Genomic DNA, 24,711 nt, shown 5'->3' with positions numbered 1-24,711 from the left:
TAAACCTTAGTTGCTCAATAAAACTGCTGCTGTTTGGTTTGAGACATTTTTAATCTCTGTGCCTATATTGCTTTTTTTTGTTTTTTTTCTTCCTGATTTGATGACTATTAAAGCAGGTATGCTGATTTCATGCAGCCCACAGTTAGAACATATGAGAAAGATGCATTTGAGTATGTTATACTGGGAAGATGGTTGACTTTAGAAATGTAAACTGCCTTTGCATTCAATAGTTAATATTTACTGGTAACTTCAAGTCAATATGATGATGTCACACAGCTTAATATTGCAAATAAAAAATCAAGATTGATAAAGTAATCTTTCTAGTTCAGATGTCTTTATGCGTGGCTGTGTGAAGTGCTAGGAAAAAGTGACAAAGAAAACATGCCATTTGGCTTGGCTTGGAAAGAAACTTGTTAATCTCCTAGCACAAGTGAGGCATTTGAAGGACAGCTATATACCTTCTACACAGAGCTTCAAGGGATGGTTCACCTGTCACCTCCAGTTGTGCCTTTGTTTGCTGTGTATAGCAGTGGCAGACAGTAGAGGAGAGTTGCACTAATCTCGTGCTATGCCAATTAAAGTAATCAGCGGCTACTCTGACTTCTTTGTACCTATGAAGCAGTGCAGAGAACTAATGCCTCCAAAATCAAACGTCTTCTTTAAAAAGGCAATGCCTTCAAATTCCCAGCACTCCATCATTGCTGAACATTTTCTGATAGTATGCCATACTGTAAGAACTTTACATCAGATCTCAGTATTTGCTATGGAAATTTATGGCGGCATTCTGTAAAATTTGTGTTAAAGCTGCAGTGGAGAGGCAGCGATTTATTTATTTTTGTATAGTGGATAGTTTATTTTTAGAACCAAATTTTCTGTAATCTCATAGAGAATTCAGCATTTTTAAATGGTGGTAGGTTGTAATAAAACAGGAAAATAAACAGATTTTTTGTTACTTTGGAGAAGTGATGCTCCACCTGATGGTTACACAAAGCATTTTCAGCAGGGGTCTGTATGTTATTTAGTCCACGTGAGCTGAAGTTTGGTCTGAAGAACAGGTCTGAAGAAATCTGGTTTAATGCATTCATAGCACTAATGTGTTTTTTCTCTGTGGGAAAAGTTTGGGTGTGTTTTTTTTGTTTTGTTTTGTTTTTTGTTAAATCATACCTTAAGGATTTTGGATGAGTCAGGCGTTATTCTTGACCTTCCCAGAATTTTATTCAGTGTATTTAAGTAACTTAATCTGTCTCTGTCTCTTGGTGTGATTCCTAACCTGAAGAATTTGAACAATAGAAATTCACAATGTCATCAAATTCCTGTGAGGTAAAATCCGTTCTTGTGGTGAGACGATATAATGTGGTGATAAGTGCTGTAGAAATGCATTTTGTATGTGTCTGTGTATATAACATTTCATCATCTGGCATGATACTATTTAGCGCTATTGTCTTTCTAGCATTATCACTACAGTGTTGTCACAAAGCTGTCTGGAAGTGTTGACTGTATGGGCTTTATGGCACATTTACAAATGGGACGGTAAACACTTTGTGGTGCAATGGATCCATCCTAACAGTGAAAGGTTACCAGCTGAGACATGAACTGCTGAAGGCATCATCACAATCCTTCTTGAAGTCATCTTTTAAATTCCAACACAAACTAGATTTTTTTTAATTTGTTTCGATAAATATTCCAGTGCTTTCTGGCAATCCTTCTCTGTTTTCACATCATAGTTTTCAGGGTGATAAATATCTTCAAAAATGCCAGCAAATAGTGTGAAACATTTATTTTTGCTAAATGAAACTCTTGGTTGGCTCTGTTTCCTTTTACAGTGAGATCTGTAGCCCTGCTGTCTAGGTCTTTTAGTATATTTATAGCCTTTTAGATTCAAATGCCATTTGGGGGTCTTTTGATATTCTTTTGCCTATACAAGTGTAAATAATTGACCATTGTGTGTAAGTAATTGCACACGCAAATAGGTACCCATCCAATATTGTGTATTTATAATCAAATTCACAATTCAAATTGACAACAATTTTATTTTGTATATCAAACAATTAATGTATATTATTATTAATATGTGTATTCTATTAAAATTTCACAGGAAACTTAATTCAGACATGCATATCTGTATGCGCTTGCAGGAAACAAATTATGCTTTTAAAACTTTGCAGTAGCTTTTAACTCAGGAATAGCTGCATTTCTGAATTACAGCTGAGCATTTCTAACAGAAGTAGAACTATCTTATACTTAAAAATGTAGGTCATTGTATTGGTAAATGTAGGTCAGAGTGAAGGGGAAGAAGGCAGCATGCAAACTCCTTCACATGCATCTTTAAGCTTATCCTTGTTTTGAAGGCAAAGAGGCTTACCTACCTGTTCAAGCACGAGAAGCTTTTCCTTTTACTAAAATTAACACAGGTATTCTTGCTTTTGGCATCTTGGCTTAGCTGGAAGCGCTTGAGACCTGTGCTTGTGAAAGAACTTCTGACTGCCTCTTCTTTAGCTGCCAGCTGAGGTGATACGTTCTTTCCTATGGAGCGGGGAAGAGCCGCGTATGTTACCAGCCTTAAGAAGAGCATTGTCTTTCCAAAGGTGCTTTCCCCTTCTCTCAGCACAGAGCTATCTGATATTCCTACAGTTTCAGCCAGTATCAACATTGTAATGGTAGCAGGGGAAAGAACAGTGACCCCTCATAAAAGATTCAGTGACACCATTTAAAGTGCCCTTTCAGTAATAACCATAGAAAAGTGAGAAACATTTGACTGAGTGCACTGAAAACTCTGATGTTGAAGTATTTTGCTGCATTTGACAAGTATTTTGATAAATCCACTCAGGCTAAAAGTTTGCTATTAAAGAGTTTATTTTATTTTATTGTGTGTTTTTGTGTGTAATCTGAGATATGTAGCATTATAAATGGTATTAAATTAGCCTTGTCTTCACTAAATATTTAAAAAAAAACACCACTTTTATTGCTTGAGTGTACACCAGTCATTGCAAGCTGAAACATTCTTTATGTTGTACACTAAAATATTTAAACAGTTATTATATTTATTGCAAAATCTGTCACTTTAGCATATTGCAATGCTCAAAAGCATTGAATTGCTCAAAAGGGAGATGGAAAATCCTGTGCAATTCTTAGTGTATATTTCATCAAAGAATGGGTAATCATGTGTGAATATTTTATTTTAACCCTTAGCAGTCCTAACAAAATAGAACATTGCTTAATACCTAATCAGCCATAACCAGTAAGAAGCAGGACAAATAACAACAGTGCTTTAGTGTTTTTGTTTTACATATAGATTGTTGGTCTGGTTTATTTTGTTGGCTTCGTGTGTCGTGTTTTCTAACCTGTAAGATCGTTGTCATACAAAAGTCATATACAAAGTTTTGGCCAAATTCTGTCTAATCGTTTGCTTGACTTGCATGCAGGCAAAACCTTTATGAATCTTAATCATTTTTCACTGTGAATAAGGGTAGGTCAGAATATTTATTGGGTGGACAGGAAGAATTATATTTCTGAGGGTTACCGTCAAGCTGTAAGTGATTTAAATGGAACACAATTTTTCTCCCAAACTTCTACTTCCATTAAATATGCTGTGATGTTTTAAAGTCTTTGGAGAAGAAACAATTACAAAAAATAGCCTGAAGATAGTAAGCTACATGGAATTCAATTTGCCTGCCTGGAACCATCTAAAGGATGCTCCCAAATGTCTGCTTTTAAGTATACTGAAACCACTGAAGTGTCTACAGTTTATAATACTAAGTCAGGCTTCTGTCATAATAATTTGTAATGCTATGTGTGGTGGGGGGAGGCTAACCCTAGTTTTGACCTGTGGATAGACGTGAAGCATGTTTTCTCATTGCTAAGCAACGACAGATGGAAAACACATACAACTGTAATTTGGCTGCATTTGCCTTTGATTCATCCTCCCTTAAATTTGGGAGCCTATCTCAAGTGCCTGAATGCGAGCCTCTTTTCCCTAGGCTCCTCCAGCAATACAGACAGATGCCTGCAGGAGAGCATCCGGCCTGCAGGAGTGTATTCCCCACCCCATGGGCTCCTGTGTTTCAGTTAGATTGTTCCTGTTAGGTGGGAAACTAGCCAGAAGTGAAGGCAAGTTTCTTGAGTGTTGCTGAGGGGGTAAGTTTGCACGGGTGCCTCTCAGTATGTGACAGGGCTGGAAGTGATCACTGCAAGTCCTGTGATGGAAACTTACAAAGTCACAAACAAGATGAAGTAGGTGAAAAAATCAGGATTGCTCCTGGTTGCTTTCCTGTGGAAACTGGCGGGTCTCAAATGGAAATGGCAGGGAGGAAAGTGCAAAACAAGAGGGAGGAGATGTCTGGTTATGCAGTGCTGTAAAACTGCGTTGCTTTCTGCCATGGGCCATTGTAACCAAAGAATATTTATGCAAGTCCAAAGGACAACCAGAAAAAATCTTTTGGGGGCTATGAAACAGAACTTAATAGTTGTAACTCAACAGATTTCCAAGGAGGAGAGGAGAGGTGATGAGGAATTGTGTTGTGTTCTTGTATTAGTCACATGATCATCCTTAGCATGTTCCCTAGGGTCAGACTGGTGCTAACAATGGCTGAGAGCTCTTCCTGAGGAAAGAAGCAAAAGAAAAAGGAACTGGGCAGAAATGATATGACTAGAGAGGGTAACTAGCCATAGGGGCTCCTATCCTCTATAAGAGACGGGCTACAAGGCAAGATGGACCTGGAATCTGGACTGATAATGGCAGTTTGATCTTCATGTGAATGACCAAATGTCAGAATTCTTTTTTTTTTTTTTTTTTTTTTTTTTTTTAATTAAAGTGTATGTAACTTTTTAAGTCATTACTATAATACATGTTCGTATGCTTGTATATTTGTGGGTGGGAGTATATTTGTATAAAGTAAATTTCTCTTTCTCTTAGGATGAAGTCTATGAAATCTTCAGCTCAAGTGCTTAGAACCAGAAATGTGCCTTTAAAAATTACATTTGTTTTTTTCTATGGAACTGTGGCAAGTTTGAGAAATGAAACAATTGGTAGAGATCTGCAAATGGTGGTACATTCAAAGATTACTTTAGACAAAGAAAGATCTATTCTAAGAATGTGAATGTCTTTTGTTTTATAGGTCTCTGGCCATCTGAAGAAGTACTGGCTTACTACTGCCTAAAGCACAGGGAAACATTCAGGTACAGATCTGAACATAAAAAGATATTTTCCAATCTGTTAGTTTTATTGTATCGGTATGGTAAAGATTGCTATGATTTAAGTCTTCAGATTAAATTTAAAATGTTCAAGGTGAAAGCATGTTGCTCTTAACAAAGAATTCTGAGCTGCCTTTGGGTACTAATATTGCACAGCAAGCTTTCTGCTATATGTCAAAGACTTTTGATTTCCACTCAAGGCGTTTTATTTCACTTTGATTTTTGGGAAACAAAAGTGAAGCTCCAATCGATCAGTACTGATTGTGAAGGTCAGGAAAAATAAAAGACATTCTTTAAACCACCATCTGTTGCAAAAGCAAGCAACATATAACCTGATAAAGTACATAATAATTCCTGCATATAGTGATGGAAGAATTTGCTCCTCTATTTAAGTTTTATGAAATATTTTTGAGACATCCAGCAGTTTTGAATGTTTAATTTTTGTTTATTTTTCATATATTTTCTAAGCTTGTCGAAGACAGGTATCAAACACCCAGTAGGAATGCTGAGAGGTAAAACTGTCCTGCATCTACCTCTGCCCCCTTGAGTATACAGAGCTTTGCACTTGGAAATTCTTATGGTTTCATTGTCTAGGAGCATGAATGAGGTGTAACAGCAATATTTGCAGGCATAAGTTGTGTTCTGAGGAAAGCTATGAGGGTAATTCCAAGCAAACCAGCTTGGTGTATGCAAAATCCCATTCTCTGTGTACACTTGGTTTTGGGAAGTTAGTAAAGACCAGGCTGTCCAGTCTATGAGTCCTTTTCCTTTACACCAAACCTTTGTTTGCTGACTCCACTCTGAAGTCAATTGTCATGGAATTATAGGATCTTTTTGGTTGGAAGTGACCCTTTAAAGGCCATCTAGTCCAACTCCACTGCAATGAACTTATGGACACTTATGGTTGCAACAGTCAGGTTGCTTAAAGTTGGCAGCGTGACCTAGAGTGTCTCATCAAGGATGGGGCATCCACCACCTCTCTGTGCAGCCTGTCCCAGTGCTTCACCACCCTGATTGTAAAGAACTTTTTCATTATAACCAGTCTAAATCTTTCTTCTTTTGCAACCATTTCCCCTTGTCCTATCACAAGGGACAATATCTGTCTCTAAATCTTGCCCTGGTTTATACAGCTTCATTTTTCCTTCAGCAGCCACCTGAATGACGCCCACCCCACCAGACGAGGCAGCTAAGGAACATCTTTGCTTCACTTCTGCTGCTGTTGTGCTATCCTTCTATAACTTCACCATCCCAGCACACATAGCAGCTTGTACATTCTGTTTTCAGAGACTGTTGGCAGTAAAATTCACAGTGCTAGTCACTGAAGTGTGTTTTCCTGCCTTGGGTAACCAAACCTAGAGTGAGCAGTCAGACTTCCATAGAGGTAGTCACAGTTTCAATTCCTGAGTTCTTGGGGTTCTGCCCCATGAACAGCACAACCAGAGCAGAGTTTCTTATTTTAATTCTCATTTATAAATGTCTGTAAAAAACTGCTAATATGAGAACTTTGCACTTGAGTGGTTTATATGTGTAAACGTGTTTGTCTGTTTTACATACATGCAAATTTGGTTCAGAATGCACCAAATCCCACACTGGATGCTTTCTTTGTTTATTTTGATAAATGAAACGAGTGCCTTATAAATACTGCAACATATAACTTTATGTGTATAGAGATATAACATGTGTAAATACAGATATAACATATAAAAACAAAATTAGTGTGTGGAAAAACATAGTTATTCTATCTAAACCACAAACTGGAATTTTCTTTTCTTTTAATTCTCACTGGGTTTAGGTACAGCTTGTTCCTTCAGACTGTGCCCATCTTTATTCTCGTTTCCATTAAATAAGACAAACAGACATTTTGCAAAGAAAATCTGCAGTCTCAGTAAAATAAATCTATACTACCCAGATGGTGAATGTAAAGTGTGTTGTCATACAGCGTAGTCCACTGGCCTCATTGAACAAAATATCAGTGCCTTTAATCTGGTATCGAGGTCACATCTGAGATGTTCAACTTAGAGTGAGTGGGATAACGGTATATAGAAATAGATTTTAAATCATGGGTGTTTGAGAGGAGAAGGAGCACCAAAAAGTCTGCCAAGCTGAAATTCCACTTTCTGCCTGTCAAAACTATTTCCGTGGGAACGCTTCTGGCAGCTGTAGCAGTTGCCATAGATTTAGCTGTGAAGCCGTTGTGTTCCCAAACCGAAGCCCTAACCGCTGCCTCACTCGGTTTCGGCGCTTGCTCAGCATCCCTTCCTCCCCTCCCTCCTCCCTTTCCCCTCCTCCCTCCTAGGGCGGGCGGGGGCTGTGGAGAACATTCTTTATGACTCCCCCTGCAAGCCCCCATCCAGCACACTCTGTGCACCAAATTATTTTTCACTCTCACATCTTAATAACTGCCTGCTATGGTCTGAGCTAAAAGCAACCTTTTAAGACCGTATATTCAACCCTACGCTTGGGCTCGTCTCGGACTCTTGACACTAACTTCGTTTGGTTTTCTGTGGCTTAACTGTTTGCAGTTCCTTCCTTGTTCCTCACAGTATTGTTTGTAGGTCACTTGCGGTTTTAAGTGCTAATTGAAGGATCAGATTTCTTCACGGGTAATTGTTTTGTGGTATAAACGTGTTTTAAAACTTCTCTGTTTTTAATATCAAAAGGCTTTTGAGCATAACTATCTAGAGCAATATATAAATAATATTAATTTCTCCATTTACTTCTCTAACTGTTTTTGCAAGAATGAATGTGGATTAACATTGTTATCCTTTCCTAACAATTATCTTTCGCTACTCTAGCTAGTTTAGTTCTAAAAGACAGAGCCATTGACAAGGGAAAAAAGGGAACCTTCTCAGATTTTTCAGCTCAGCGGTGGTAATGTTGCACTGAACACTAATGAGGGAACCCCCACTGGTTTGCCTGCTTTGTGACTTTTCTATTTCATAATTATTTTTAAAACGCAAAACGACATGAGGTAGCCCAGTCATGTCTCTACAACTTCCTGGTAGCTCCGTTCTTACTGCAGATGGCAATTTGTTCTTGTAACATATATGTCTCTCTGACCATTTTCATCTAATTTGTATGGGTTCTACCATTTCCTTTCTCTCTTTCAGGGACCTTGCTGTGTGTGAGCTAGGGGGTGGCATGACATGCTTGGCTGGGCTCATGGTAGGTCTTTTCTCAATTCCAATCCCATTCAGAGGAAGAAACAAAAGGAAAAATGTTCCAGTGCCTCCAACTGCTGGGTCAGAGAACTGTCAACAGCCTCAGCTGCGGTCAAGCTGCAGAGTCTTGAGAGACCTTCTAGATTGACTTGCTTTCGTATCATATTGATTTTATGGTTGCCTCGATGAGCAGAAACATTTTACCTCCGTGTAGTCAATATCTCTTGTTGTGACATTCCAGGCCACGTATGGTCTGTCTTTCATTGCCATAGCTGAAGCTTTTTTTTTTCTTTTTTTTTTTTTTTCCCTTTTTTTTTCTTTTTTTTTTTTTCAGATTATAGTCCCATTTGCTAAGATACAGGAATAGCCTGGCGAATCACAGTTGGAGCACCATGATATAGCTGCTAATGTTTTGCCTGCATTATTACACCAACAAACATGATCCAGAGCTCTCAGTAATTAGATTCTTTTGAATTAGATTGGCCATTCAGGAGAGTCGTTCACCATTCTCTGGGTTCTGAGTCATGTATTCAGGAGATATTATGTAGCAGTGCAGTGCATTAGACAAGTTTTTATGTCTCTACAAATAAAAGCATATTGTTACACTGATTGGCATTTGACAAACCTGTCGCTCTTATACAATGTGTCGAGGTTACAGCCCAATGTGCGAGCATGTCAAAGCTCACAAAAAAATTACCCTTACAAAGCCATCTGCCTGCAATGCAAAGTTATATGAAGGGCATCAGGCAGTCAGACAGAAGCAAGCTGAAAGGCAGAGTGACAGCCTTGTATGATGGCTCTACTAGATAAACAGAAGCCCGCAAATGAAAGCCTCTCAGAATACCATCATCCGCTGTCACAATGCAATTACGGAACAGAATGATAGCAAGATAGAGGCTCCCGCAAATGGAATGATAAAAGTATTGACTGATTTGATTGAATGATTAAAATAATGCAGACATAAAATGAAAAAAGATTGAAGATTGTTACAGAGAAATAGGTGAGGAAGCATGATACTGAAGGCTTGTCACTCCTGTCTTCACTTCCACACAGACAAGCATATTTGCTCATTGTTTGCTGTGCTCTTTTTTTCAGGTTGCTATTTCTGCAGATGTCAAAGAAGTTCTGTTAACTGATGGAAATGAAAAGGCCATCAAAAGTATCCTTATTCAGATAGAAAACTGGTTTGTTGTGCTCGTTCGTTTTTACTGGCTGAGTAACAATCGATATAAAGACAGACAGCGAGGGGTATATTAAGAAAAAGTCTCCACATAAGTAATTAAAAAAACAGATGGAGAATATCTGGAGCAGAGCTGCAGCTTCCCCCATAATAAATCAGACATTTTCTTGGTTAATTAAAGATGTACATGTTGGTATACATCAGGTATGGTAGTAAATATTTGTCTTATGGTTGAGTGCTGAAGGATTCTGTGTGTGTAAGCTGCAGTTACAGGAGGTACAGCAGTGAATCAAATCATTAGCTCTCCCTCACATATTCATTTTGCAGGAGAAACTGGGTTTATGGGTGATGTTTCATGTTTTTCTTTTTTTGTTTTTTAATTATATTCCTTTTCTTTTTTTCTTTTTTTATATTAGCCTCTTAAAAACGAAGCGTTTATATATATTGCTATAGTGTATTTTGAAATGCATACTTTCATTTTCGGTATAAGTTAAAACTGCCTACCAATTGCCCATTTAGTGTGCCTAAACAATTATCAATTTATCACACCGTCCCTTGACGTAAGATTACAGAACTCCTCTGTCCCGTGTAGAAAGTATTTTGGCATATGGCTTATATTATTATATTAGAATAAATTGCTATTATGCCCTTCTAATGTGAGCACATAGTTCAGAAAATTGAACTGTACTTTGGCTAAGCGAGAGAATGAGTGAATGTAATTTGTGGCTACATTAAATATCAGCACAGAACAAGAACAGATATATATAGTGAATACTAATAGCCCTTAGAAATCGAGAGGAAAAAATGGAAGATATCTGTTTGCTTTTTTCCTTGGTAATCTTTCTATTTGCATGTTAAGGCAGACTAGTTTTTCAGGTTCTGGCCCCTGCATCATAAGAATTGTTTAGATTTGAGTTTTGTGTGTGTTTGAAAGCCAACATGATGAGTTTTTAATGAAAAAAAAAAAAAATTAGTTAAACTATGCTGTGGATTAGGAAAATAGCAATTGCTTATGACTGTTAAATCAGATGTAACAGTGCAATGTTGGCAACGACAGCCAAAAACACTCGTAGGTAACTCAGACAAGTGTAATTGCTTACAACTTCACAATTCCATGGAAATCAAGAGCCAATTCTATCTTTTAATACTTGAAGGAAACCTGATTAAAAGTCTCCTTTTTCTTTAAAATTCAAGTTCTCTGTTGTGTTCCAAAGATTCTTATTTTGCCAAAATATAGCTAATAATAGCCTTGAGCTGAGGGGGAAGCACTCACAATTCTGTGCATTTTAGACAGCATCTCCTCTCCCAGTCCTTCTTATCTGTCATTATGAAAATAAAAAATGTGGGAGAAGAAAAGTGTTTCAAAACTAGCCTAAGAAAACAAACAGATGTCTTCTGAAAGCAGAGTTATTTAACAAAAGGTCATTTTACCCACAGGAAGCTTCAGGTGAGCTCAGTAATCATCAAGTCAGCAAATAGCTTGTATAGCAGATTCCACAAACATACCTGAACTTTTTTGGAAATTTAGAAGTCTGCCTTAGCAAAGAAAATGGATGTGTGCTAGAAATATTCAGTAAGTCTCTGGAATTAAGGAAGTTAAAGCACTTCATTTTCTGAAAGAGATACACTAATATAATCCAATCAGCACACCTTTGTTTTTTTTACAATATGTTGACGAAATATCTTTTATATCTGGAAGTCTTGCGAGAAGTCTTCATCTGCATTCACTCAGTGAATCCCTTTCAGAGGTGTGATTGGTGGAAGGCTCTAACAGGAATTTATTTTTCTTTTTTTTAACATTTGGTGCTCTGAAGGCTCAGCATTCAAAATGCTTTTATTGTGTTGGATTCTACAATGGGCTTAATATTAGCAGGGTGCCAAAGTGCAGCAGACTAAGAACTTTTACAGTGTAGGGAGAAAGTATCCTTAAAAGGACACAGAATAAAATATATGTTGCTCTCTGTGTGTTTTATGGACTTCAGTAGTAATTTTATGATCTGTTTTATGGTAATTCTCTTTTGCCTTCTTTTGTGTAGTGATTAGCTAGAACAGAAGTTCAGGCTAAATTTCGATCTGTTTCAGCTGCACCAGACTCACTGAAATCAGTATGAATTTTTATTGGAATTGGAATTAGTGTCTGGCTTCAAGTGTCACAGCCTACAGATGACATATTTTTGTTGATTTTTACTATGGTTGTTGTCTTTCTTAAATTGTTTAGCATACCAAATTAAATTAATGTGGGATAAAATACTGTTTTCTTGTCTAGATTCTGCTCTTCAGGAGCAGTTAATGCCTAGTATTATGCTTTTTATGTAGGTATTATACATTAAAATAATCTCGTTTAAAAATTACTGTTTACATCTTCCCTTTAAATTTCTTAGGAAGCTTAAATTACATGCCAGTCATACTATAATATCCAAAAATTACTTTCCAAAAAGTAAAAGTGGTTGTCAACAAAAAAGAAAAAAATCACTGTCAGAAGCCAGGAAATCACCAAGCAAGCCTGCTAATTATTCTTAATGGGCAAGATGAGCACATTAAGAAACAAATGAATACATCAGTGAAATGTAATTGAAAATCGACCTGGCAATAGTGCATTGCTTCTGAGAATCTGCCTTTGTATTATCATCATCATCATCATAATTATTGTTGTTTTTGTTGTTGCTATCGCTATTCAGTGAGCGTAAGTAACAGCCGTGCTTTGTGAAGTCTCAAGCTTTTGAGGATCTGATTTTTCTTTTAGTTTTTGACATTTTTCACATTATTCTCCATTTCATACTGGCATATGAGGTGTTCACGTGCATGTTATGAATACATATCTGTATTAGGATATGTTATTGAAATATTACAAGCTGATACAATTGATGAATGTGTTAATTTCATATCTTTGTGATTTTAACTGCTACACTGTAAAGTATGCTGCTATATTTTATATTAATCAGTGGTCTTATGCACAAGGCTTATGGAATTTTTTAATGGATATTATAATTTTAGTCACTAAGCCATTGAAAAGATTTCATTCTAACTCTAATTTTGCTCTTTCATTGGCAGATTTTAATTGCTTAGCAGGTCATTCTCACTGCCAAATCAGTGAAATAAAGATGGATGGTCTCACATTTTCAGCTTGGTTCAAAACTTCAGTGTTGATTTTATCTAAGTTCTTTCATGGTGATTTAAATGAAGACAGTATTAAGAAAAAAGGAAAAATGCAGATGTTTACATCAAATATTGAAGATTTACAATTATCAAATTCATTCCTCTTGGAAATTTTGGGTGATATTCATCCAGTTACAAAATTTTCAATTTAGGTCATTTCTATGACAGATTTCTGCAGAACACTGAATAAAAGCATCTCTGTGTTCCTCATCATGGCCATGTCTGAGGATACCATTCATGTTTGTGAAAAATTGTCTCTCGTGTCAGAGAGGCTGTGTGCCGTCTGCCTTAGCTCTGTTTCACACCATGCAGCAGTGGCTTAAACCACAGTCTAGAAGCATCAATAATACAAAACATTGTTGCAGTGCACTATAATGGCCATTAAAATGTAGTGTATAGATCTTTCAGCAGTCCTGGGAAATTTAGGTTAAAAAGGTCACGTTCAGCCTAGATGCCTGAAGACACGGGCTTATAAAGTATTTTTAAAAAGCTGGTGTTAACATGGTTATAACAATTATTAATAGTATTGCTCATTTATATATTTATATATTTAAGTGAAGTATAGCTAATATATCAGTAACGTCACTGCTACCTCTGCTTAAAAACCAGTATGCTTTGCTCATGGAGTTATCTATGCCTTCCTTTTGCTTCACAGGTATTGACCATGTATTATTACTTCCCAATGCACATTATGGAAAAGATTTAAAAGGCATGTATGAAGTCCAGAGATTTGTTTAAACCATTCCTCTGTCATTTCATCTCTAATTTTTGGCTTCACGAACTATCAGTTGTTTTTTCTTCCACACTGTTTGAATAGAGACTTAACTAAAATATCATATCTTAAACGATCAACAATTTTAGGAAGGCCCATTAGGAGATTCCAGCATAACAAAGAAAAAGTTACATTAGTCATTTTTTTAAAGTAGTCTGACAGTGTTCAGTTGTCTTAAAAAAGCACTTGCATCCAACATATTTTGCACACTTAGAAATATCCTCCTCATTCGCATCATGTTTCCCGTATTTTACCTAAGACTGAACAATCATTGAAGTCTTTACCAAAGTTGTCCCTTGAAGGTGATTTTTTGTGCTTGAGAGTGAACCATTCAACTATGTATGGATTCACACTGGATGCCAGTTAATGTTCTCACAGTTTCTTGGTTACTTGCTACACCTTTTACTTGCCAGTGGCTTCTTGCTAACTACAAATGATTGATTATGAATTTTACCTTCCTAGGTGTAGGTGACTGAACTCTGCTCCCTTTGATATTTTTCCATTGAAAGCTCTTGCACTGGCCTGCCCATGTGGCTATCTGAATTTGTTACCTATCTTCCGGGCTGAAAGAGGCAGAAGCTGAGGGACTCTTACAGTGCTTATGGAGAACAAAAGGCATTTGTTGCATTATGCTCTTCTTTGTGGCAGTTCCACACCTTTCTCAAGAAAGCAAATGAACTAGAAATTCCCTTCCCTACTGGTGAAAGTGCTCCTGATGCATGCTGGATTTCATACAGACAGAGCCAGGAATAAAGGTGCGTAACTTGTGGCAGTACTGGACCTCAAAACCAAAAGCTTCCAAAGCCTCCTTCCTGTGATCTAGTGATACAGTTGAAAGCAGCACCAACTAAAATGCAAAGTGAGCATGCTAAGAAATTTCTGTAATTCTTACAGTTGTACATAATAATTCCTTTTAAATCTAAGTAAGATGGGGAAATCTTTTTCAGCATCTTCTGAACCTACAGTGCTAGCAGTTCTGGAAATAGAAGTGTTAATGGAAGAACATTCAGTAGAGGTGGGCAACAGGAGCAAGAGGCTGGGTAGATTTATGGCAGCCAAACCAGAGTAGCATTATGAAATTTATGCCTCTGCACAGACTATTAATGCAGTTTGAAGACCAAGTAGATTAAAGACATTATGAAGATATTACTGATGTAATAAAATATTTTTGATTATTTTTATTAATGGTCAAGTTTTGTTTATAATTCTTAACAAATACCCTACAGATGTAGGTGACATCATCACAAGAAACGTGACTTCAGGAGTATTTAAGACTCAGAAAGTATCAAGCTGGTAAGCTACTACTACAGTGTTTTGTGGATTCTCGCATGTAATTGTATATTTAATGTAAATGTGAAATGTATGAATTTGTGATGTATTACTTACACTGACATAGGTGTTTACAGCAAGAATACATGTGCATCATGGTTTAGGTGATGCCAGACAGAAATCTGGAAGTATTCAAAATCAACTCAGTTGTTTCCAAGGGTGTGCTCTGGTGCGTGAACATTGTAGAGGTCCAGAGAGTTGGGTTTCCTATCGTGTCCTAAACCCTTCCTGATCCACCTTATAATTGATGCCACTGAATCGAGCTATTTAACTATTTCCCTGGCATGGTAGGGCCTGGAAACAGAGGAGAATGTGAAGAGTGTTCATCTTTTCTAATATTTAAAAAGCAAATGTTAAAGCTCTTCATATTTGAGGTAAAGAGTTGTGAAAAAGCATGTGCTCAGAGGTGGCCACCTAAGATGAAATAGTGCATGTGTCTGCCTAAGGCTAAGCGTATACAGTTTCAATGATCATAATTCACATAATTTATTCTATGCTTATGTAGCCATTCTGTGGAGAGAAATTCTTTTAAGTGAGTCCTTAGGAAAATTCTGCCTTTGTTGAGGTACATGTGAGTGAATAGAACTCAGAGAGATATCTGTGCATCCTCGTACTTGCTTCCCAAATAGACAAAAGTCACAAGAGTTCAGGAATAGTCTTTGAGGCTCCATGTACTGAACACTTGTGAGCAACTTCAGACCTATGCAGTACATCTCTGCAGAAGCTTAGATTTTGTTGGTTTCCAATTACCATCTACTTTGTATAAGATTTCATCCCTTGTCAGGACTTCAAACCTGGTCTTTTAGATATCAATCAAAAGCACATTTTCTACCCTGTCCTCATTTACATTTATCTAATGCTTAAGGTCATTTGTGATCATTTGAGTGTATTTCAGCATATGGAATCAGTGAATAATAGATTTTGGCTTCATGCTGTGAAGAAAGATTGTGTTTTTACAAGACGTGATGTTGTTTACTGGGTGTTAATAATCACTAATTAATAAACATATCTAGACTTTATAAAATATTGCACTATAAGGAGTAAAAATGTCAAGTGTTTAACTTATTGAGTGCAATGGATTTGGGGCTGTTGTTTGCAGAAAAAAAAATTTAAAAATCAAATGAAGTACTATATAAAAATATAAGGTTCTCATAATAAAATTAGGTTTGATTTTTTACTTCTGAAGACTTTTCTAGGTTCGTTGTAGCATTGTTAATTCTTAAAAGTGTTCTAATAAACAGTGACCATCATTCAACCTTTATTATACACATTAATAGTTGCTTTCTCATGTGAAAATTAAGGTTTTTACGTTAGGCTATTTGTTAAGTGCTAATTGGTGAATCAGTCCTTCAGATTCAGTGATGATGATGACAGTAACAAAGTTATTTGATCACACCTTGAGGCCTTGAAGAAAATTAAAAGGCTGATATAATAGCTGACATATTACTGTAACTCTGACTCTTCCTACTACCCCAAACCTGGAGGTTGCATACTAAAAAACCACAATACAGTATCATGTTTTATAGGAAAAAATGCAACACTGTCAAGCAGAGTGACATTAAGTGACTTCTTTTACGTTGTTTAGAGCTAGCAGGCTCTAAATGGTTCATTTAAGTGACATACTTCAACATTAATTTAATCTGGAGTAGTCACTGTGTGTTTCTCACTCTTAAGTGCCATTTAAACAGTGTCCAATGAAAATTATAGTATTATAACATATAAAAAAATATTAGGCCCTTCTCACTGCATCTCCTTCTCACTTTGGGATCTTACATTCTTTTGCTTGAACCAGGAGTGCAAAATATCAGCAGGAGATTCAGTTATGACATTTCAGGCATTCAAATCCAGGCCTGGAAGATTTGCCTAAAAATGTGTAACACAAAAAGGAGCAATCCATTATCAGTCAAGTGAAGTTAGCTTAGGACAACCTGCCATACATTTATTTATTTAGATTTATACAAAATGCAATAAATTAGCACTTATCTAGCTCTCTGCCAACTCTTGATTGTTGTTTAAAAGTACAGCAATGTAAGCCAAACTGGCAGTTTGACATATTGTGTATTGTAATAATAGATATTTAGTAAACAGTATACTTCAGCAATGGTTATGGAATTCTATGTTTATTTTTTGCTTCTAGTAATATAGTCAGAATTCCTTGCTAATGCTTACTGGGAATAGGTACATAAATAACACCAAATTACTAGTAATGTTTTGCCATAGGAAAGTGAATTATTAATATCGTGTATAGGTTTGATGATTTTTGTTTTTCTCACAGCTGAGAAATTATCCTTGAACCACTTCAAGTTTATGCCATAACTTAGCCTGTTATCAGTTATCCTCATAGCAGTCTTTGTAGCATCAGTTATTAGTAGTACAGCGTGCATGGCACATTTGCTTTGAACATGTCTACCACAATCAAATTGGGAATCACATTTATGGAATCTCTGCTCTTTTTCTTCCTTTTTCATGTGGAAATCTCAATGAAATAGGGATTTATGTTGTAGAATTTTGAAAAATTGTTGTTATTATATATGACACAATGGAGAAGCTTTATCAAAGAGAAGGCTTGGCAATATATTCTAAAGGTTAACAGCCTTTTTTATTCTCATCTACCAGGGAGATTGTTCTTCCACCTTACTCACTTTTCTGAGAAGAGTGATAGTTAAGAACAAAATTTGTGTACTTACCACTGATACAGGACACTTAGGAGTTTGTATATTTATTGCCTAAATGCAAAGGAGTTTTAGGCATAGACAAGTCTAGTCTAAGCTGCTAAGAACTGGTCCAGAGAGATTACATTTCACATTGGTATAAGTAAGTACATACAACAGTGAGAGGAATGCTTGTTGCATGATGCACTACTTGATTTATTTAGTAGTATCATGCACTCTTTGCTCATCTTATAGTAGGCATTAGAACTCACTCAAAAAAAAAAAATAAATAAAATATATATATATATAATTATATACATATACTTATATGTATATAAGTAACCAAATATATATAATTATAATATATAATATACTTATATACATATAAGTAACCAAAAGTGAACTTTCTATCAACTATACAATTCCTGTAATTTTCCAGGCAACAGGGGTTTCAGATATGGCCTGGGAGTGCCTCATTGTCCCACCTCACTGCACTTGTAGCAAAGACAAAATCACAATGCTGATTTATCCTGAGATCATAAAGTGACCCAAGGAGTTGCACCACCACAGGTCTCAACAGCATAGCCATGATTCCATTCTTCTATTAATGACTTCTTTTTCTGTAACTGCCAGCATGTGAATATTTTAATCTTACTGCAATGCTCTTCCAATAAGCCAGCTTTCTAACTGTTCTAACTTTAGTGAGTCATGCAACAGGTTCTATCAACAAAGATTACTATATTTTCAGTCATCTAATCAATGTGTTGCTAAATTCAAACTTTTTGATGTATATTTATTGAATTGTGTTTGTTAGTTTCATAACCCTAAAGGAAAGTTCTTTGAACTGCTTCTCCAGTCTCCCTGTGTGATGTTCTTGCATACACAGCAAGGAGGAGGCTGCCAGAAGAATAGTTTCCTGCTCTTTTGTTAGGAAAAAAAAGGCTTCTTGGTCACTGCTGTCTTCATTTGATAATTTTATGTATGTGTGGGAAGAAACAATGTCCATTTGTTGGTGCTCATTGTGTATTTGTAGCTCTCTATCAGAGAAAATTCAACTCAAGTGGAAGCCATTCCACACCTCTGATCATATTTGCCCTTTTCTGTTTCTTTCCTAGTTTCAAACTACTGCCTTTCAGATTAAGGTAAACAGTACAGCATTCAAAACATATGCAAATTATATATGCAGTGGCAAAAATATTCTTTCTGTTCCTCATCTAAAAATGCCTAACAGTGATTGGCTTTTTTAAAGCACTTGGGCAGTCTTGTGATGTTTTATGATGCTGTCATAAAATAAGGAGCTTTCTGGTAATTATAATTTTTCTGCATTTCCTTTATGAAGCCAGGATTATTTTTTCTGTTTTCCTCTTTGCGTTTATCCATACAGAATTTCATCTGCCATTTTTTTGTCCCAAACCTCAGTTTCATCCTTCTGCCATTCTTTACAGCCTGCTCTTTTTCTTACTACCTTGAATAACCTCATAGTGTCAGCAAACTTTGCCACTTCAGTGCTCCTCAGTTGTAAACATGTTAAATAGAACAGGTCCCAGGGAAACCCTGCGGATTATCTCCCTCCATTGTGTGAACTGACCATTTACTACTATTCTGCTTCCTGTCTTTTGTTCCATTCTTTAGCCCTGCCCGGACTCTTATCCCATGGCTGTCTACTTTCCTTAACTGTTGTTGGTGAGGGTTTTCTCCAGTAGTCCTTTGGAATCAGAAGCAGCCTGTCCTACCCAGTATCACCCTCATCTCAATACTTGTTGACCCCTTTTAAGAATTCCTGAAGTTTTGTAAAGCAGGATTTCTTTTTAAGGAAGACATTTTTCATCATAAAGGGGTTCTGTGATGAAAGTGTCTTCAGTTTCTTCTACAGTTAGTGCACAAAGAATTAATTTCATCTCTCTGAAATGATGCTATCCTCTGTAAGTTCTCATTCTATGTTGTGATCATTAGCTGGCAGGAAGATTTAGAGCAAAAGAAGAATACTGTTAGTATTGTTTGTCTGACTTAATTTTTAAAGTCTGTGGTCCTTCCTTCATTTGGATGCAATTTTAGCTTTGGAGGGATGATATAATGCTTCTCATAGCTTTCTTTACTGCTTGACAGTATAACCTGACCTTCACTGACTTCCAACCTTGAGTTTTTTTGGTGGTGGTTTTTTGTTTGTTTGTTTTTTGTTTGTTTGGTGTATCTCAGCCATTTGTGTAGGCTTAATAAAATTGCAGTTTATTGTAAATCATGTTGTAGTTTAGTCTATCACCTTTATGTGACCAGGTAAGAATATATGAACAGAACAAAAGGGAAAATTAGCAAGATTTGTTGATAAAATTCTATATGAGAAGATAAAAGGTATCTACTGTCTTAAAGTATAGCATGACGTTGTTTTAAATCATTCTCAGTTAAATTCTCAGTACATTTTATTATGCTCTTTTCTTAGCTTTAAGAGCACAATTGTGGCAAATATGTTCTTGTATTCTCTTGGGCTGGACAGGAAGGTTGGATGGAGACCATTGGTATGAGAAAACTTGTGTCTTTCTTCCTAGATCTTAAAAGGAAAATGTCAATGAGATGTTAGATTCTAAAGGTTATTTTTGTTTGTTTCCTTTTTTTTTTTTTTTTAATTCTTATGCCCTTTTGTATTTCCATGCTTTTTTTTAGTAAATCTTTACATTGTGTTCCCTTGTTCATGGTGGTACCATTGTACCTTTGTTCTTCATTATCTACCTTGGCTCTGCCTCAATAGACAATCAAGTACTTTTTACACACTTTCAGTAGGCTATCTCCTTCATAGGTGCTCTCTGCTAATCTTTGCCACAGACATAGGAGAGTTGAGATTTTTTTGAGAGTTTAAATTTTGACAAAATGGTGCTTATGGTGTCATCTTTGCTTATTTCATTAATGTTCTGTAAATATTCAGTTATTCAAACACTAAACATGTTATTGAAAATGAAAGGGGAAGAGGCATAAGAGTGAATCAGGATTCAGAAATGAGAGAGTTAAAGGGCTCTGTTTACTTGTCAAAGAAATGACTTGATTGTTAAGAAATGAATTGATTTTGATCTGAAAGTCTCATGTGGGGAAAAAAAAACAAAACCTTTAATAGAAGATCACTGTATAATCTGGCTTACAAGTACCTAACAAGATGTAGAAATTAAAGCTAGACAAATTCAGTCAAGAAAAAAAAAATGATTTGGTTGAGAATGATAATACATTAGAATATCTTGCTATGGGAAGTGGTAGTTTCTTAGATAGTGAGTGCAGTTCTTAAAAACCATGACAAACATTAATTTCCCAAGATATATGGGCTTGATGAAGCAACTTGAAATCTTAGATGATTGTAATGGTCCCTTTTGCCCTCAGAATCTGAGCATGTGTGAATTGCGTAGCCTCTGCTGTTTCAAACTATTTCCCCCATTCAGTCCTTCTGGGCCTTCCTAATACAATGTTTTTTTTTCTTGTTCTCTTGATTCTCCTCCCCATATTCATGGATAGACTATTTTCCATGGGGCAAGAAACTGTCTTCCTTCATATTTTTACTCAAAAACACAGTTTTTACAAAGCTTGCACTCACTGATCTTAGCAGTGCTGTGTGTGCTGATGCTGTCTTGTATTTTGAAATGACACATTTAATTAATAATAAAATACTATACCATAATAAAATACTCTATCATGTCAGTCTGCATCAGAATGTAAGAACCATCCATTTTGTGTGTAATGAACTACATGAAACTTGCTAAAAACTGTAGTTGGTCTCCTAAGTGAAGAGTGATTTAGAATTTATTGATATAGAAGAGAGAAAGGAAAAGGCAATTTCACAAACACCGGTGTTGGTAATTTTTTATTAATAACATTTTTATACAAGATATTCTCCCTTCTTTAAAAAAAATAATTATGCTGAATGATGGGTTGTGTTGTGTCTGCAAAATGGAAACCTTTTTGCTGACACATTTACACACAGTGTATTTATTATACTCCCAAAACTTAACTAACAGCAAAACCATGAGTATTAGGACTGGTTATTTTTATAGCATTTTACAGTAATATTCCCATCTGAATTTTAGCAAAATACGTAGGTCACTCCAAAAGTAATGCCTCCTATTTATTTCCATGGAAACTACAACAGATGCAAAGAGCACAATAATGTTATTAGAGCCAATTCTCAGCTGTAAAACACTATTTTTCACAGACACCACCATTAGCTGTGCATTTTCACCAGCAGTGAACAAGAGCCTGCATGCCATGCTCATAAAATTCTGCCCCAATGGAAGTGACCCACAGCTACTGTGACTTCTGCTGAAATGCACCACCCACTACCCCCACTGTGCTCACATCTGCCGTTTGGTTTCCATAAACATTCAGCAAGCATCATTGAATGTTGGTGGGTGGCATTCAGTGACACACCTTTCTTTCATCCATACTTCCATGTCAGAAGCCATTGTGTCAGACTGCCCATCTGCTGCCGTCTATCACATGGCAGCAACATACAATGGGATATTGATGGGAAGGTTCAACCTCTATTTCTGCACCACCAACATCTGCCTCAGGTGTCAAGGGCCAACATATTAAATAAGGAGGCATTACTTCCAGAGCAGCCTTTGTATGTTCCTTTCAGAACGAGGAATAAGTGGAGCAGTTGTTTGTTTTTTTTTATAAATCTGTTTGTTTGTTTTTTAAATCCATTTTTAAAACGCAACTTCTAGGTAGGAAGTCCAGGATTGTGGTGTTTGTTTGTGTTTTGGTTTCGTGGGTCTTTTGTTATTTGGTTGGTTGGTTGTTTTTTTATTAGGTTTGTTGTTTGGTGTTTTTTTTTCTTTCATTTTTTTGTTACTGCATTAACGTGATGAGGCTTCACCATGAATTGTACCAAGCACTGTATGAACATATATCAAAAAGGCAATTTCAGATAGAAAGTCTATGGCCTAAGACCAGGGATAAATATTGTGAGGAAGGATAACGAGGATACCTGTAGTCAGCATGATAGACAAGGGTTGAGGCACAAGAGTAGCCTAACCACTTTCTAGTTTTTGTAGGCACAATTTTAAAGGAGAATTTCAAGGATAATGGAGTAAGTTTGTGACTGTTTGTGGATAACAGAGTGGAAGAAAATTGTAAAGGTGCTTCCTTGAAAAGCTAAGTGGAAAATGTAGGCTGACATTAGGGCTGATTAAAGAAGGAACTTGTTCTTTCAATATTGAATGAGAGATAGCAAATAGGGAAGTGAACTTTTGTGAAGCATTTGAAAGACAAGATTTGCAACTTACCTGGAAAAATACAAAGAGAAAGGTGACAAGATCATGGTTATAGGCAAGAAAAACAATCTTTGCAGCAGCTTACTGAATAAATATTAATAGGGAAAGACTGCATTTTCCAGGAGAGAACAGTATTGTAATGTTAAGATGTTCGTGATGGTGACATGGTCAAAAGTTAAAGTGGAGAGGGTAGACAGGAGACTTCTAAGACATGCTATGCAAAGAAAATTGGCAAAATCTGAGCAGAGTTGAGGTTTATATATATAGAGGAGGGTCAAAACTAAATCTAGATTATAGACTGTAATTGTTATATCCCTAGGAATAAAGAAACGGAGGTAACAATGAAGCCTTGCAATGAGCTTCTCACTCACTGAGGCTTTGAAAAAAGCTGAGTTATAAGTCTAGATGCCCTGTAGTACAGAACTGAGTAGTGGGATTTGCATTCATGGATGAGAAAACCCAGAAGTAACATTCAGAGGAAGATGATGTTGAGATGAGGCACTGCAAAATTATCAGAAATATGGGAAATTTCCATCAGCAATTGTACATATTGCATTCAAACTGTGTAGAAGTGTGAGAGGAAAGGAAGAATGATTGTTGTTGGTTACCTGTGGTTTGAAGTTTAACCTTGATCTCTTGATACCAGTTATGCATTGTGGAGGATGAAATAATGGATACAGAGCAAAGTGAGAGATCTGAACATAGAAAGGCAGAAGATTGAAGAAGATGGAGAAATAAGAACAGCCTAATGAAAAAATAAAGACAGGGAAATGATAGCAGAAAATTTGAAAGACTCCAGAGGAGTTGTAATGATAGGTATACACATCACCTCTGTCAGTAGTTAATATCCATCTTTTTGATCTTTGTACAAAACTGAGTAATCTCAAACAAAGATCAAGACGTGGAGAAACATCCTCGTGATGCCTTTTGTTAATGTGTTAATGAACATGCTTGGTTAATGTCACAGAAAAAAGTCACATAAATCCCCAGACAGTCTTTTACCTGAAACAGTATACATACCAATGATAATACTTTTCAAAACTGAAACCTAAATTAAAATATGAAAAGAAGAGGTGGGTAGAGAGTGGTACGAGGTAGATGTTCATTTGCTAACTGGGGCATTTAAAAAAAATCTTTATTGTAACTATTCATATAGTTTGAAGCAAGGCAGGCTCGCGTGTCTTTTGTCCTTTCTTCTGATTTTGATTTTTTGTCTGTATTTGCACAATGTCTCTTTTGCTAACTTGAGAGCTACTCTAACCTATGCCATTCATCTCCAAAACATCTCAGAGAGTCTTGGAAATGTTTCAAGTTTCTATTATCCAAGACTTAACTTGTTGGGTTTTTTTTTTTTTGTGTGCTGTTTTTTTAATGTAAGTTATCTGCCTAGAAAACCTCTGAATAACAGAAGTAGAATAAAAATAGTAATGAGGAACTTTGTATGAGAAATGAAAACACAGTAAAATCAGGTATTTTGTTGTAGATTGTTGTGATACTTCACTAGTGTTAAGATAAAGAGTGTTGACATTTGTTACACTGTCTTACATGAATTAGGATTGCTATACAGGGGAAGTGACTTAATGTCCTTTTTTCGTTTGCTGTTTCGCAGTGTTGTTTTTATTTTTCCTTTCCTTCTTGTAAACATAAAGGGATATTTGTTGGGGGGGGAGGGTAAGTTGGTACTACTTAAAGAAAGGATGCTCTTTTTTCAGTATCTATTTTCTTAGTTGTTCTTGCCTGTTTGGCAATTTAAAAAATGAGTGAGGGGAAAAAAGAAAAGAACAAAATGAAGAAATTAAAAAACATGCTTTCATTCTTTTTTCTTTCTTCTCTTTTTTTTTTTTTTTTTTTTTAATGAATTTGGTACTTTAAAATGGTGTGAACTTGATGATCTCAGAAACTAAAGCATCAGTACATATTTTCTCAGACTATTTTGATAGTATGCTTGCTCTCTGACCAGGAGAAGCCACCTCTGCCTGTGAGAGAATAGTTCATTCCCCATAGCTCATTCAGTTCTTGTCCT

At 36.2% G+C, this 24,711-nt stretch overlaps 1 protein-coding gene across 1 annotated transcript in view; it reads left to right on the top strand.

Moving 5' to 3' along the window:
* CAMKMT (calmodulin-lysine N-methyltransferase) overlaps positions 1-24,711 on the top strand; it is a 188,161-nt gene that overhangs the window by 142,023 nt on the left and 21,427 nt on the right. The window contains exons 4-7 of the mRNA XM_072332128.1: positions 5,115-5,175; positions 8,301-8,355; positions 9,447-9,510; positions 14,686-14,752. Of these exons, the coding sequence (XP_072188229.1) occupies positions 5,115-5,175; positions 8,301-8,355; positions 9,447-9,510; positions 14,686-14,752 (247 nt within the window). The remainder of the gene's footprint in view (positions 1-5,114; positions 5,176-8,300; positions 8,356-9,446; positions 9,511-14,685; positions 14,753-24,711) is intronic.

This window comes from Excalfactoria chinensis, chromosome 3 (genome assembly GCF_039878825.1).
Source record: "Excalfactoria chinensis isolate bCotChi1 chromosome 3, bCotChi1.hap2, whole genome shotgun sequence".
NCBI lineage: Eukaryota > Metazoa > Chordata > Aves > Galliformes > Phasianidae > Excalfactoria > Excalfactoria chinensis.
This window is presented reverse-complemented; position numbering and strand designations above follow the sequence as displayed.